At 37.4% G+C, this 17,420-nt stretch overlaps 1 protein-coding gene across 1 annotated transcript; it reads left to right on the top strand.

The window, feature by feature from the left end:
• Window positions 1–236: 236 nt before the first annotated feature.
• LOC149302261 (acetylcholine receptor subunit delta-like) lies at window positions 237–17,420 on the top strand. The gene is made up of 11 exons (XM_089482614.1): window positions 237–371; window positions 3,719–3,763; window positions 6,738–6,847; window positions 7,454–7,609; window positions 8,446–8,561; window positions 9,193–9,393; window positions 9,773–9,884; window positions 14,280–14,394; window positions 15,024–15,234; window positions 15,564–15,682; window positions 17,238–17,420. The coding sequence occupies exons 1-11, from the start codon at window positions 237–239 to the stop codon at window positions 17,418–17,420; spliced, it is 1,503 nt and encodes a 500-aa protein (XP_089338740.1).

Here is a 17,420-nt window from a genome sequence, read left to right as displayed (position 1 = left end):
TATTGCATTAACTTTGTCTATGTGTAATTATTAAATTATTGATTCATTAGAGCATGCAGAGACACTGCGTTGTAAAAATTGTGATACAATAAAAACATAAAAAAAACTTCAATAATCCTTATATTTATATATAATATATATATTTATATATATATAAAGTGCATATGTATAACTGCTTGATCTACATGCAACAATATGCAGCTTATTTTTTTCTGACCTCCTCAGGCTCTTTTTCCATGAGTGAAGAAGAAGAATTGCTGAATTATCTTTTTGTGAAAAAAGGATACAGGAAAGATGTACGCCCAGTAGAAAACATAGATGAGACTGTGGATGTATATTTGGCGTTGATGCTTTCCAACCTGATTTCACTTGTATGTCTATCTTTGCTAAAATATTTTTATACTTGTGTATAACCATGCACGCACAAACATCGATGTACATGTATCGTTTATATACATATGCAAATGTTTAATTGTGAACCTGTCACAAAACTTGCCTCGTGTAAACATCTTTTAACCAGGCACGTCATGGCATTAAACCAGTGTAGAAAGTGATTTACAATTGCTTTCTTCATTAATTTTTTTTTTAAAATAAAAATAGCTACAAAAAAAAATAAAAATGTGGTAACATTTCAAAATATTAAGCAGTGATATCACCATCAGGGGAACCATCCAGTTCCAGCAAAGTGTAAAAAAGAGTCCAAAAATAAAATAAATAAAATTAAAAAATAATGTTTATTATTATGAGCAAGTGCTATAATTAGCACTGTATCTTCCCAAAAATTCTGACATGGAATGAGTTAAAAAACACACACACAAAAAATAACACCACAAATTTTGACAAAGTCTGGTGGTAAAATTAGTGCATGTGAAGGGTTAAAAAGGGGTTATCAGCATTTGAAATACCCAGGGCAGACTGGCAGCATATCTCGGGGGGGCAGACTGGCAGCATATCTCGGGGGGGCAGAGTGGCAGCATATCTGGGGGAGCAGAGTGACATATCTGGAGGCAGAGGGGCATATCTGGGGGCAGAGGGGCATATCTATAAGTTATCTATAAGTAAGGTGCATTAAAATGGCTATTGGTTTTCTGTTTGTATGTAACATATGATGACTAACTGCATAATAGATACCAAAAATGTTAAACTACAGTGTTAGTTAGAATACTGTTTTACTATTCCACTAATGTGTATTTTTTCTAAAAATCTAAAATTTTCTTTAAAAAAGCACCTAACTTTTAGGGTACAGCCTATAATCGGGTGCGGCCTATAATCGAGCCAATACGGTATTATTTGTTGGGGTAAATTTAACTGACCAGCTTCAAAGATGTCCCAAATAGGACATATTGTCAGAAGGACCACATGTCAAAGCTCCAAGTTAAAAAATGTACACTTTCCAAATGTGGCATTTTACCTCCCAAACAACCTGACAAACCCATGCATGGTTGGTTTCACTACTCGGGATATGTTGCTGAACACGTATTGGGATGTGGTTTGACAGTGGCATATACCAGAAGGGTCCATACCTGAAGTACCCACGAGATAAATTACTACCACCAAGTTTGACAAAGGTTGGTAGTAGAATTAGTGCATGGGAAGGGTTAAAATACCAGCATTTGAAATAACTTCTAGTTTTAGAAAATGATATGGCTTGGAGTAAATTGCATTGGCCAGCTTCAAACAAACCCCAAATTGCACATAGGGCAGAATGAACAGATTTGGGAAAAAATGGTTTTGAAATAGCAAAACGATACTTGTACTTATTGCCCAATAACTTGCAGAAATTCTAAACTCAGGACAAATAGTAGAATAAATTTAGCAGTTTTTTTATTAGCTTTTTTAGATGAGTAAAATATTTTTCATCATATATAGGAAATTAGATGATAGTATCTGAAGAAAGCCTTCTTGTCTTCAAGAAAAAAATATATAACTTGTGTGGGTATACTAAATGGGTGAGGAGAAAATTACAGCTAAACATGAGCCCGACAAAAGTGTTAAAACAGCCTTTTTTAAAACACTAAAAGGGCGGTCAACAACAAAGCAGTGTGGAAAATACTTTTTTTTTTTATTATTGTTGTAGTTTAGCCCGTCTGGTGGGTGTCAGAGCTTGTCCTGGTGTGTGTATCTGGGTGACAGGGCCTGTCCCAGTGTGTCTGTCTGTCAGTGTGTCAGAGCCTGTCCTGGTGTGTGTGTGTATGTGTGTCGGTGTGGCAGAGCCTGTCCTGGTGTGTGTGTGTTTGGGTGTCGGTGTGGCAGAGCCTGTCCTGGCGTGTGTGTTTGCGTGTCGGTGTGGCAGAGCCTGTCCCGTGTGTGTGTTTGGGTGTCGGTGTGGCAGAGCCTGTCCTGGTGTGTGTTTGGCTGTTGGTGTGGCAGAGCCTGTCCTTGTGTGTGTGTTTGGGTGTCAGTGTGGCAGAGCCTGTCCTGGTGTGTGTGTTTGGGTGTCAGTGTGGCAGAGCCTGTCCTGGTGTGTGTGTGTTTGGGTGTTGGTGTGGGAGAGCCTGTCCTGGTGTGTGTGTTTGGCTGTTGGTGTGGCAGAGCCTGTCCTGGTGTGTGTGTGTTTGGGTGTCGGTATGGCAGAGCATGTCCTAGTGTGTGTGTTTGGTGTGTCGGTGTGGCAGAGCCTGTCCTGGTGTGTATTTCATCATCTGTTTCCTGACACTTTACTTTCTGTAGGAATAAATTGAACTATAGTCACTATAAAGGACACAATTTTCTAGGCCCAGAAATCAGTGAATAGAAAAGTGAAGGTTTTGTGTTATTTAATCTATTTCAATCTGCATATTTTATTAAAAAGGATTAGTTGTGTTAAATTGTGGCTTCAGACATACTAACATACACTCCCAATCCCATCACATTACATCAACGTGTTAGAAAATCAGGAAAAGATGGGCATGGACGGTGGGCTGATTCGGTGGTGCAATGGACCACTTTACTAGACTTAGTAGGCAGCCAGCCCTCCCCTGTGGCTGAGCCTGATGTGAACTGTAGTTAACAGCAGATGATGTGACAGGTGTTAGTTGTGAATTACAACTCCCACAATGCATAGTCATGGTGGACACCTGGCTGGCTGAGCATCATGGGAATTGTAATTCACAGCTAACATCTGCAGCTTTATCTACTGTTAACTACATACTACAAGTATGTTTTTTACTACAAACTTAGAACCTGTAAAAAAGAGGATGCTTGTTTTAAAAGTCATACATAAGTACATTTTAATAGTCATATCAGTATGTATTATTTCAACTATTTCCAAATAAAAAATACCTGTAAGTATGACAGATATTTGCTGTTATAATGATCTGTTTTGAGTGTACAATATGTTTTAAAAACACCACTTATAAATGGTTTTGAAAGAATACAAAATGTGGTCTATGAACAAAAAGACTCAAAATTGCACAATAAAAAGAGGCACGTCTTGAATAATATTCCTCAACAAAAAGGACTTCCTCACACAAACTGATGGTATCACATCTGCAACAGACACATATAAAAGCCACTAAATCTGTTGTTTATATAATAGGTTTGAAATATGGGAATAGAGGCACCACATTTAACGCTTAGACTAATTTTTGGTAAATTTTACATTTACGTCTGTGACTTTACTACATATAATATTCTTTTGATACCATACACATAACAAATTAGAAATATTTAGTTTTCTTGTAGAAAGAGGCAGATGCAACTTTTAGCACTAATGTTAAAATGTTTTGCTTTGTTGTAGAAAGAAGCAGATGAAACGCTTACTACTAATGTCTGGGTTGAGCAGGTAAATGAACATTTATTCTGAATGTTGCTCACATGACATGGTTCAACATTTGAATTTAATAAGAACATAATAAGAACATTGGTGAGGTTGAAATCTGTTTAAAACTTGGTTGGAGGTTCTATGATACATACATATTCTATACATATTATACATATTCTAGTCTGCTTTTGGAAAATCAGGCTGTTGGATGTCTGGAATATATTGGATGCTAATATTCACATCTAGATACCTTTCCAGAATCCTTACATAGCAATAGGCAAGGGGCAGAACAAACACCTACCTACCTACTGTCACGGACTGGGTCCAAACAGATGACTGAAAGGACCCAGCGCGCCCGAAGATTGTATGCAGGAGTCATGAAGCATGCATGAAGCATATCATTAGAATCACGTGCAGGATGCTGCAGGCTGGGAGTATGGAAGCTAAGCAAAGGGTAAGCAGAATCATAACAAGCAAGGGACAGGGAGACCAGGCACGAAACATAACCAGACAAGACATACATGTTACGGGGCACTACAGTGAACCAGACAAGGAATAAACATTACTAGACAAGATATACATGATACAGGGCACAACAAAGGACAGGGAACAAGGCAAGGAACACAGGGGAAGGTGTGAGGAGCCGGAATCCTCGGACGCTTCTCCTTTAAGCAAGGACAGGCCATATTGACTAGGACAAAGGGAGAGGAGAGAGGAACCAGAATCCTCAGATGATACAAGGAAGAAGGGCAAAGTTACATAAGAGACAAACAAACATGAATACAGGAACTAGCCTAGAACTGTATGATAACTATTGGAGATTCCGTCACATCATATGGCCATAGTATGCTTAGCCCACCACTACGCCAAAGTACTCCAATGACGGTGGGTCCTAACGCTAATCCCTGCAGACAGAGGTACGAAACAAACTAAACATGTAAACCAAACACATAGCACGGAGACATACCTTAGACTGAAGACTGAGACAAACAGAACACACAGGTGCCCCACACCCAGTGGCGGAACTACTGTGGTCGCAGGGGTCGCGACTGCGACCGGGCCCCGGCGGCAGGGGGGCCCAAGCCAAGGGGCCGCCCGAAATCTTTTTTCCTTTTTTTATTTTTAAATAAGGCAGGGGCGTCCAACATGCGGCCCGCGGGCCAAATGCGGCCCGCGAGACCTCGAGGTGCGGCCCGCGTAAGATCGGCAGCCAGGGCAACCGATCTTACACGAGCCGCACCTCAAGCCCTGCTACTTACTTGTGGGAGGGTCTTCTGGACTGCACAGAGGAAGCGGAGTTCACGTGACATCCTACTTCCTCTGTGCTTTAGCAGAGAAGGCAGAAGGAGGCCGTGCCGGCGCGCCCCCTGCTGAAGTCTGTGAGCGGCATCGAGGAGCTGCAGTGCAGGTAAGGGGGTGGGGAGGGTGTTTGAATGAGTGTGTGTGGGAATGAATCTGTGAATGAATGATTATATGAATAAATGAATAAAAGTGTGTGTGTGTGTGTGTGTGTGATAGCATGGATGTGTAAGTGCTGGAACCTAGGCATGATGGGACTGTGATTGCTGTTAGCAATCACACTCCTATCATGCCAAGTCAGCCAGTACATGCTGAAACCTGGCCAGCTGCCCCCCTTGTGTAGTGATGCTGCCAGCAGTATGGGGTCTGCACTTACAGCCACCCTGTACCAGCGTGTATTGGCTGACTTGGCATGATAGGAGTGTGATTGCTAACAGCAATCACAGTCCCATCATGCCTAGGTTCCAGCATTTACTGGATGGATGTGTAAGTGCTGGAACCTAGGCATGATGGGACTGTGACTACTGTTAGCAATCACACTCCTATCATGCCAAGTCAGCCAGTACATGCTGAAACCTAGCTAGCTGCCCCCCTTGTGTAGTGATGCTGCCAGCAGTATGGGGTCTGCACATCACTTACAGCCACCCTGTACCAGCATGTACTGGCTGACTTGGCATGATAGGAGTGTGATTGCTAACAGCAATCACAGAGAGCACAGTCCCATCATGCCTAGGTACCAGCATTTACTGGTTGCCTGGGTATGATAGGAGTGTGATTGCTGTTAGCAGTCACACTCCTATCATGCCAAGTCATATTGCTAATTTTGTCCAATTGTGTGTTACCTACTTTTATAAAACATGTGAGTTTTTATTATTATTGGGGGTCATTTTCGGTTTTGGCTAAGTGAACCCTGAATGTTTTGGTCCAGAATTTTCATTTTAGTTCATCCCTAGAATAAATCTAGGGAATCCTGAATTTGTAGTCGCAAAACTTTCAAGGCCCAGAAATCAGTAAGAGGAAGAGTAAAGGTTTTGTGTCATTTTACTTACATTATTTTAATCTGCATATTTTATTAAAGGCCATATTTTTTGTCACAGTGAAAAATGAGTGCGGCCCGCGCACGTATACAATTCTGATGAAGTGGCCCACTGCAGAAAAAACTTGGACACCCCTGGATTATGCCCTTTGTACATGCGCCCCTTTTTCTTAGATTTTTTTACAGATATGATTCAATATGTAAATTGAATTTGTTGAATTTGTTGAAAAAAAATTGTTGGGTAAAAATCATGGTTTTTTTGGGGGGGGTGAGGGGGGTGGGGGGGTGAGGGGGCCCTTAACAGATTCTCGCACCCGGGCCCTGAGGCGTCTAGTTACGCCCCTGCCCACACCTTATAAAGGAAACAGAGCTGAAGCAGAAGCAAGAAATGAAAGATCAGAACAGAGCAAAAGGAAATCCAGGAATGGATTGAAGCAAAACAGGGAAACTGAAACAAGACAGATATGCAGCTCCGCAGCCTGGGCAGAACGTGACACCTACCCTGATACCATGAATAAGTAGTACGAATATAAACTTTAGAAATTCACTAAAACTTTCTCCTGTCAAATGTTTAGATTTAAGTTTAGGTAATAGCATATTCTTCAGTAATCATGTTATGATTTCTATCAAATAACTTCTCCAATAATATTGTTCTTCCAGGGATGGTATGATCGCAGACTGTCATGGAATCAGTCAGAGTTCTATGACATTGATATCCTTCGGGTTCCTCCAGACAAGGTGTGGCATCCACAGATTGTCCTGGAAAACAAGTGAGCTAAAGAAGAACTGCAATTGTAACACCATTCTAAATTGTTGGCTCCTTTTTAGTATTTGTTATAGCCAGGATTCTCATGGAACCCCATCCAAACCACTTTGTACTTGTAAAGGCCCAGCTGCAGTGTAATGTGTATGATTAGGTGCTTTATGTGAATACTATGGCGTGAGCTCTAGTATAGCTGACTTCTTGAATCTACTCCAAATTTAATCATCTCCCAAATCTTATTTAACAAACATAAAAGTTGAAAGAACATATTTAGACACCTGTTTATGCAGGGCAGGAAAAAGATAGCTAGTGAGCATGGGACCTCAGTGTGATAGAAAGGTCACTTACTTGACTACTCTATGGTTTTGCCTTTGAGTATATTGCCCTTAATCAATTTTTGTGGTTAGTATTTTAACTCATCTCTGTACACTGTAAACATATAGTAGAGGGACTAATATTATGCAGTTTGAGTGCCAGATGAGAATTAATGGGATGTAGACACTGCCTCAAATGTCTGCTGTTTTAATTACAGTATACTTTTAAGTGTAAACACAGAAATAGTGTTTCTGTATGTTACCATTTTGATACTACATGTTTTTCTTTTTCTATGTAGTAACAACGGAGTCTTCGAGGTGGCTTATTACTGCAACGTTCTGATAAACAGCACTGGTTTTGTCTATTGGCTTCCTCCGGCCATATTTCAAAGCACTTGTTCAATCAATGTTAATTACTTTCCATTTGACTGGCAGAACTGCTCTCTTAAGTTTGTGTATGTACCTTACTTTATCTCCGCTTTACCCTACTTCTACTTACTTTACTACCTATTGCTTCTTCTTACTTTACTACACCCATTGGCATGATATAACTTTTTAGTTAATATTGTTAGCATCATTATGTGGTCCTTCTTTTCTTTTGTATGTTTTGGGTTTCAAAATAGTGATAGTAATTGTAAAAAGATCCTTGCTGGTTTATTCTGTAAAAACTATTGTACTATTTTACATGGCAAATCATATTTACTAAGCCCATTATTTAAAAAAAAGAAAAAACAATGCTCCCAAAACTCCATTACTCAGTAAGAAAATATTTTAATAGTGTAAGTATAATAGTCATAAATAATATAAAACATCCACATTGGTTTTTCGCAGAAATAGACATGTAGAACCAACCAGATTGCACGTGGGTAAATCTTTTTTTATTGATTGTAATTTATCTTAACATAATGTCTATAACACAGATTTGGCTAATGTAACTACATGCCCCAGGGCCTATATAGAATGTTGTCTTCTGTTCCTTCCTTACGTCTACTTTAAAGGTGACACATACTGACTTTGTTCAATTATACTGTGAATTAGGTTAAAAAAAAGTCTTAGAATAGCCCTCTGTAATTTTGTACATCTCATACAGTGCATAGAAATTATACCATGCTTCTTGTTGTGAACTAGTTGGGAATACTTAATTAAAGGATGATAAAAATGAGTCAACCCTTTTAATTATATAACGTTTATTCTCTAATCTGCAAAGGAATGTGCAATAATATTAAGGTACATAGTCCCTGTGTATAGTGATTGCGTGTACAGTACTTGTTTGACATCATTTTCTGTTCAGGTCTTTGACGTACAATGCTAAAGAGATTAACCTTCAACTGAGAGCAGATTCTGACGATGCCACAAGCAAAACCTTTCTTGTGGAATGGATCATCATCGATCCTGCTGGGTTTACAGGTAAAGAAACTGCTTAGCCAGAGCGTACCAGAAGAATAGCACTGAATCAAGTGTTATTAACCCTTTAAGGGCTATTTTAGGCTACAGTGCCAGAGCAACTTTTTGTTGTTTTTGCTGTCTTTCTTCAACCATTATTTCCCTCTTTCTCTTTATGTGTACACACAAATATATATATATATGTATTCCTTAACTTACCTTGATTTAGAATCCACCCTATATTTATATATAATTTTCATTTGTTTTCTTAATTTTTATTTTATTTTTGACCCTTACCTAACCTTAAACCTAACTCCTTTTGATAATTCTGTTGATGGTTATTATTTTCCCTAAAACAAAAACCTACAGGTAAATAACATAGACTCTTCTGCTTAATTCATGGCAGAGATAAAGAAATAAGGTGCATCTACTTACCCACATTCTGATTTACCAAATACATCTCTGTTTGTTAAAAAAAAAATCCGGTCAGCTTAACCCGCAACAGCTTGCATTATTACAATAGTATCTTATGTTATGGTGTGCAATTGAAATGATACAACAAAAAATATTTGTTGAATGATGCTGTCGCAGCATTGTTTTTCAGAGATACCAAGCCCAGAGCTGTAATGATACATTTTTAAATTCTACGTTACAGAGAATGGAGAGTGGGAAATTGTCCACATACCAGCCAAGAAAAATATCGACAAGACTGTGTCCCCTGACAGCAACAAATACCAAGATGTCACCTTTTACCTTATCATTGCACGGAAACCACTTTTCTACATTATAAACATACTAGCTCCATGTGTACTTATTGCACTTATGGCAAACCTGGTCTTCTACCTGCCAGCCGACAGTAAGTATCCAAGCGGAACTTCATGTAAATATATGTGAATATTACACAGATCAAACCAAACTACATGTTTTCTTCTGAATTTGTTGGGTATGTGAACCACAGTAACTGAAAACAACATTTATATTTGTGTAAGAGGATGTGGCGTTTACCAATGAATTTCATAAATTGTAAATCACAAAATCTATCCAAACTGGGACCAAACAGTTTTGAATGCCTAACCCATAGATAGTGGACCATGTAAAGGTTGAGGTGATTAGTTAGACCAAATTTTTCCTACTGACTGGTACCTGTTTACAATGAACTTTGACCTGGGGCCTTGTGGCTTTGTGGGAGCTTCGTACTGTATTTAATTATATATTTAATTATATATTTTGTTCAGGTGGGGAGAAGATGACGTTGTCCATATCTGTTCTGCTGGCCCAGTCTGTATTTCTGTTGCTGATATCACAGCGTCTTCCTGAGACGTCTTTGGCCATTCCACTAATTAGCAAGTAAGTCACATGTTCCTTACCATCAGAGCAAACCAAAAAGAATCAACATTTCCAGAAAATCCTTACACTGTGTAACACTCTGTGTGTCAACTTCAACTGTGGTTTTCTCAACACCTTTTTAACATAAATGTCGCAAAAGCAATAATAAAGTTGTGCTTTAAGAAAGGCAACTTCAATATACATGTTAATGGAAATTTAAAAAGTACCCTATTATTTATTCATCTAATTTATCAACAAAAAAAAAAAGGGGTGCCGCGATAATTTTGGCTACTGAAATGAAGTTCGATTACATATTTCATGAGAGTGATCCGTTCGGGAGATATGTTATTCTGATATGTAAATTAAACGATATAATTTACACTTTGGTTAACGCCTATGCCCCCAATGATTATCCGGTGAAATTTTTGACGTCACTTATTAAAAGAATGGAGGAAGTTAAAAGAGGTATCTTATTATTTGGTGGAGATTTGAATTGTGTCCTGAATGTGGATTTAGATAAGAAATTAAGAGATAGTAGATCCGTTGACAGGGCCGCAGGGACTATGGCTCGGAAATTGTCTACACTTATTGAAAATTATAATTTATTTGATATTTGGAGGATTCAACACCCTGCAGAAAAAGATTACACATTTTTTTCTAATAGACACCTTTCTTACTCAAGGATTGATGCAGTTTATACTAATTTAGTAGCTCTAAAAAACTGTATTTCATCTCGAATCGGGAATATTTCCTGGTCTGACCATGCTCCAGTTTTTTTTTCTTTGAGTGATCAACTTAAATATAGTGTTAGATTGGGATGGAGATTGAACGAGTTCAATTTTAAATCCGATTTATATAAACAAAATCTTTTCAAAGAAGCCCAGCAATTTTTGCAGATAAATGACAATGGCTTGGTTCAAGATTCTACTTTATGGGGGGCATTTAAATGCACATTAAGAGGCTATTTAATAAAAACTGATGCCTTTATTAATAGGCAAAAAGGCAGAACTATGTCTGAACTTTACATAGCACTGGTAAAGGCCGAACGTACCAATAAATTAAACCCCACCTCGGGGTTCAGAGGGAGATTAAAATTAAATTGGATGAGAGATTAGAGCGAGCTATCTCGTATTCTAAACAGAGGTGGTACTATGATAATAATCGTCCAAATAAGTGGATAACTAATAAAATCAAGTCAGTAATTCAAAGACATAGAATAAAAAAATTAATAGTTAATAATAATGTACTGTTGGACCCCTCACAAATTGCAGAAGCCTTTAGAGGTTATTATAAATCCCTTTACAATCTTAGATCAAGAGATATCTCGCTTACTCGTATTGAATGTTTCCTGCGTAATCTTCCAATTCCAAAATTATCTAGAGAAAAAGCTGAATATATTAATAGACCTTTCTCATTATCTGAAATAAGAGAAGCTATTTTAAATTTAAAGAATGGGAAATCACCTGGCCCAGATGGGTACACAGCAATTTTTTATAAATCGTTAGATCCTTTGATTTCATCTCTTTTGTTGAGGGTCTTTAATAAGATTGGAGAAGATGGAGTAGCCTCTAAAGATTTTCTCCAAGCCTCTATCTGTCCAATCCCAAAGGCAGGGAAGGACCCCCGTTTTCTTTCAAATTATAGACCGATCTCTTTGATAAATGTAGATGCAAAGATCTATTCTAAAATTTTAGCAAAGAGATTAAGTAAAGTAATAATGGATCTGATTCATCCAGATCAATCTGGATTTATTAGTGGCAGAAACGGGGAAGATAATACTCGGAAATTATTAGACCTGATTGCGCAGGTTCATTATACTCGCACTCCTTCAGTGTTTCTTGCTCTAGATGCCGAGAAGGCGTTTGATAGAGTAAGCTGGAACTTTTTGAGTGCGACTCTGGATGCGGTAGGGATTAATGGTTTTTTTAAGTCAAGTACAATGGCTTTATATAGCAATCCTACCGCTAAAGTTACAGGCCCTGCTTTAAATTCTACATTTTTCGATATTGCTAACGGTACTAGACAGGGGTGTCCGCTGGCACCTCTGCTCTATGCGTTATCAATTGAACCTCTGGCGATTCAAATTAGGTCATTACAAGATATTGAAGGGATAAGAATCAAAGAACAATCCTTTAAAATAACATTATACGCTGATGATGTTATACTTACTTTGACAAATCCAGAAGTATCAGTCCCTGCGGCCCTGTCAGTTATCCGAGAATTCAGCTTATATTCGAATTATAAATTGAACTTTATTAAAACCCAGGCGATCTCAGCATATATCTCCTCTGCTCAAAAGACTTTTTTTGTGGACCAATATCATTTAGATTGTTCAAAAGAGTTGGTGGACTATCTTGGAATTAAATTAATGTTTGATCTAAAAAAATTAGTATTCCTGAACTATGAAATTGTATTGAATAATCTTGCCTCCTCTATAGAAAAACTGAAATCAATAGAGTTATCATGGCTCGGCAGAATTAATATGGTAAAATCTTATTTAATCCCTAAAATTATATATCTATTTAGGACAATACCTCTTCGAGTCCCGGGTTATATCCTGGATAAATTTTCTAAAATGGCTCTTTCCTTTGTTTGGAAATCGGGAAAATCCAGAATAAGTCAGAAAATAATAAAAAGAAGTTATAGATATCTGGGCTTGGGATTTCCAGATATCAGAATGCTGCATGAAGCTGTAATGTTTACACATGTCCTATTTTGGGACATTAAAAAGGATACAAATTTGGGATGGCTCTATTGCGAACGTAGTCAGGCAAATGAGTATGATCTATTTAATCTCTTTTGGCTTAGCCCCTCTATTTCGAAAAAAGTAAATCTTATGAATCCGATTATAACGGACGCAATAAAAACAAGCTATAAGTTTAGAGCACTTGAAAGTATAGATGTGGAATTTACAATTCTAACTCCTTTGAAGGTTCTTAAATATTATATTCAGGATATTGAGTTATTAAATTGGATCTCAAACAATATTAATATTCTTGGAGATTTACAAGTGAATGATTCATTCCTTAGTTTTTCCGATTTACAAACTAAATTTAAGCTTCCTGACAAAGAATTATTTTCATATATTAGATTGAAGTATTTTTTGAATTCTAAGATGGTCCATCCTCCTTCAGAATTAGATCTATTAATTAATAAGCATCAGAAAAAAAAATTAATTTCTTTGATGTCAGCGTATCTGGATACGCAAAAGAACGACATAATACCTGCTTCTGTGGAAAAATGGCAAACTGATTGTGAGATCATACTACCTATTGAGAGTTGGGCTGATTCCTGGACACAAGTCAGGAATGCGGTGCATGCAATTAATATACAAGAGATGTTTTTTAAGTTGCTACATCGTTGGTACTTAGTTCCCTCCCGGCTAAGTAAATTCTCTAATGTAACCTCTAGCCTATGTTGGAGATGTGGCTATGAGGAGGGGACTCAATTCCATATTTGGTGGGCATGTTGTAAACTGGATAGTATTAAGTTAGAAGTTACTAAGCTTCTTTCATTTATCTTTAAATGCAACTTTGTCATCCACTCTTATACTTGGCTTTTTCATTTAGCTCTTCCTCCTTCAACTAGCGCATTTAAATTATTGGCAGTTAACATCTTATTAGCTATTAAAATATGCATTGCTAGAGCTTGGAGGAAAGCTGAACCCCCTACTTGGAAAGAAGTAATGGATCAAACTACCCACCAAGCTAAGATGGAGAAATATTTCTATCTGATGAATCAAAATCTGCTGAGATATAACCAGATATGGTCCCTGTGGTTTAATTATATTATGGATATACATTCAAACGATTCTGTCTCTATTACATAAATATACTCTTTTGGGTACTAACCTTAACTCTCTCGAAAGACCCCAATGGGTATAGTGTCCTCGGAGTACATTATAGTTACCGATAACTCAACCTCTACCCCTCCCACCGCCAATCTCGCTTGTTTGCGTCTTGTGTGTATGTGTATGAATGTTGGGTAATATGAAGATTTATATATGTCTTAGTACTGTTTAAGGATATTATTGTAGTTTATGTGAAGAGGACCAGAGTAGTTCATTTTTTCCTTAATGGTTTTGTATCAGTAAGAGTTGTAACTCTGGATTACCAAAGAATTGTTGTGTATATATACGCTTTGTATCTTTTTGATATATGTGTTTTATACATTTGAAAAATTCTAATAAATTATTTAAAAAAAAAAAAAAAAATATACATGTTAATGTATCTGAAAATTAATTTCAATCAAGATATGCAAACATAGTTGAACTTGATACCATCTTCCCATTGACATGGTGGAAAATTGTGGCATTACTTATTTTCTAATATCTACCCTATGTTCATTTATTTCTCTTAGATACACATATATTCTGCTTTGTGTAAAATAAACTGAGAGTATTTTTGTGCTTTTCAGGTACCTTACATTTATCATGGTGTTGGTGACAATTGTTCTTGTAAGCTGTGTCATTGTGTTGAACATACACTTTAGAACCCCAAGCACACACATCCTGTCTGAGAAGATGAAAGAGGTAAGTTCACACAGTGTGCTAATTACTATTTCACACATGTTATGTTTACGGTAATTTTATATTGTTATTTTATTGGTAAGGGGGGTCCACATGCAGACGAAATCAGTGAAGTCCAGCATTTGTACTCGTAGGCGGCAATTTATCTATCATACCTTCAACCTTTAAGTAGACAGTATCTGGAAAGTTTCATGCTTATGGTTCGGCAATATTGCATCTTGAAATTTGTGTTCTCAGAATTTGCAAACTATTAATACAAATTGGTGAGCTAAATAAAAGAAAAGTATAAAACACAGAGAAAAGGTGACAAGGGTGGAATGCTCCATAAATGTTACACTCTATATTATACTAAAAGAACCATATGTCAATATGTTGAATGGCACCTTAAAAAAGAAGCTGGTGACTTGGTTTCTTCAAATAAGAGTAGTCAATGTGGAAATTGACTCCTTTTTCCTGGCCCTTTTCCCGGAACATTTTTTCTTATATATATAACTATAAAGACTGCACATTCTTATTCACAATAACCCAAATGAAAATGTCCTTCACATTCTTAATGCTATTTAATTTTATTCCAGAGACTATTTTGATACATTTAGCATACATTTAATTGTAATGTAATGATGTTCTTGTAGCTCTTCCTGAACAAACTACCACGGATCTTGCACATGTCTATGCCAGCGGAGCCCGAATCTGAGCCATGGAATGGGGTCCTTCAGCGTCGCAGCAGTTCCGTGGGGTACATTGTGAAAGCCGAGGAATACTTCTGTGTTAAATCAAGAAGTGAACTTATGTTTGAGAAGCAGTCAGAGAGACATGGACTGACCAGCCGAACAACTCCTGCACGTAGGGTCAAAACCTTCCTTTCAAAATACAGGAAAATAAATTGCCAATTATCTTCATTAGTGTTAGTAAAACCAAAATTGTATTTATGTTAACATATTTTCTCCAACTATAGTACATCATCAGTCATTATCACAGATTAGGTCTTACCCTTAAGCACACCTCATGCTTCTCCCATCATCCTGTCTTAGATGATGTTTTCAGCCAGTTAGGGGCCAATGCTATAAGAGAGCAGGGAAGCAGAGCTCCTTTACTTGGCTGGGTCAGCAGTACTGAGCGTACCCCCTTGATGGTGGCCCTGCTTGTAATTAATTTTCTCTTTATTTTCTCAGGAATTAATCCCATGAGCCCGGATAATGCCCAGGAACAACTTTATGGAGAGATAAAACTGGCTATTGATGGGGCTAACTTTATTGTCAAGCATATGAAAGACAAGAATGACTACAATGAGGTGGGTATAAACTTACAGACAGCAAATTGAATAGATAATGCTAGTTTGGCCATGTTATGTCACAATTCTCAGCATGCTTTACATAAACCTTGAAACTAAATATCCTCGAAACAATTACACTGAATGTAAGAACTACAGTATAGTACAAGCCATATGTAGTTTTGACAAATGAATTTAGTAATACCAAGAGCTGTGACAATAACGTTTTTCCCATAAAAGTGTAAATATAAAATATATACGGTAATTCTTTACTATTAAAACTCATTCACAACCAACAGAAGTTTTGAATTATGTGATCAGAGATCTGTGTTAGTTAGTGTTAAAATAGGCTGGCCAATGTGCATTAAGGTTGGTGTAGCTTGTATAAGCTAAATGTGCCAGGAGATGATTGACTGCTTTTTCCCAGCATGTCCAGCCTTTCTAACATTTGCTTGCCAGAAGGGTTGTAGAGTGATGGCGGTAATGATACAGAGATGATCTGGCAGTACTCATCCTACCTGGTAATTAGTAGCCCAAAATCTGACAATGTGCTCAGTGAGCCCCAACTAAAATAGAAAAAACATAGAACTGATCCAGTGATCATTTAAATGCTACCTAAAGTCTTCTTTACACGCTGGGGACTATATGTGGACTTACAAGTTAAATGTACAAAGAAAAGCACAAAGTTTTCCAAAATATATGCGGATCTGAAAAAAAAGTGTGATGACAAAATGGAAATACATTCTTTTTTAACACCTTTCTTTTCATACTGGAGCTTATTATGAACATTGCACACGCGCATCAAACACAAGCACACTCCCTAGCTAATTATAGAGCACTTAGTACAAGTCTGAGAAGTGACATTCTTGTCACCACAGAGAATCCTAAGAATGACAAACTGAACACTTGTGCAGGAAGCCACAGCAAATGACTCTTAATGTGAGGCTGAGCCAAATCTAGAATATGTGTAGTAGACGTTCAGTGTAGGGTCAGGAAAAGGGACTTTGGAACAGGAATATCTTACTTTGAAAACATTGTTCTTCCGTCACTATTTGATATAAGCAAAATATACAATGAAGAAATAAAAAAAAATGCCAGCTTGAGATCATTTTGTGACATTGATGTGATTCATCTATCTATCTATCTATCTATCTATCTACCTACTGTACCCACCTACCTATACATCTGCTTTAAATTATTAGGTTGGGAAGCTGCTTAAAATAACTAAACCAAAATTGGAGGATAGCAAACTAGGTTTAGTTATGTCGTAGGGGTTTTAGTGGATGTTTATATGTTTTATTGTACCAACATAGAAAAAATACCTCAGAGATCTCTTCTGCACATGACTTACATATTACATGTATATCATTTTTCCTCATTTTGTGGGAAAACACACAGACAGACTTGTCTGCTACACAAACTCTATTGACTCACTATTTATGTATGATGTTTACATATTCAACATTTTAGTGACCTTTATGCGATATTAATAATGTACACTGACCATAACTGTATGTCTTTCTTTGTGACATTCCCTGACTTTATTTTTCTTTCACATCTGTCCCTTGTCCCTTAGGAGAAGGATAACTGGTACCGTATTGCTCGAACAGTTGATCGTCTGTGCCTCTTCCTTGTGACCCCTGTTATGATTATTGGAACCTTTTGGATACTTTTGGGAGGCGCTTATAATACAGCCCCTCAACTTCCATTTCCTGGAGACCCGTTTGACTACAGAGAAGAGAACAAGAGACTTATGTAG

This window comes from Sceloporus occidentalis, unplaced genomic scaffold, assembly GCF_023333645.1.
Source record: "Sceloporus occidentalis isolate IW3139 unplaced genomic scaffold, rSceOcc1.0.p SCAF_19, whole genome shotgun sequence".
Taxonomy (NCBI): domain Eukaryota; kingdom Metazoa; phylum Chordata; class Lepidosauria; order Squamata; family Phrynosomatidae; genus Sceloporus; species Sceloporus occidentalis.
The sequence above is the reverse complement of the archived record's forward strand: the minus strand, read 5'-3'. Positions and strand labels throughout refer to the sequence as shown.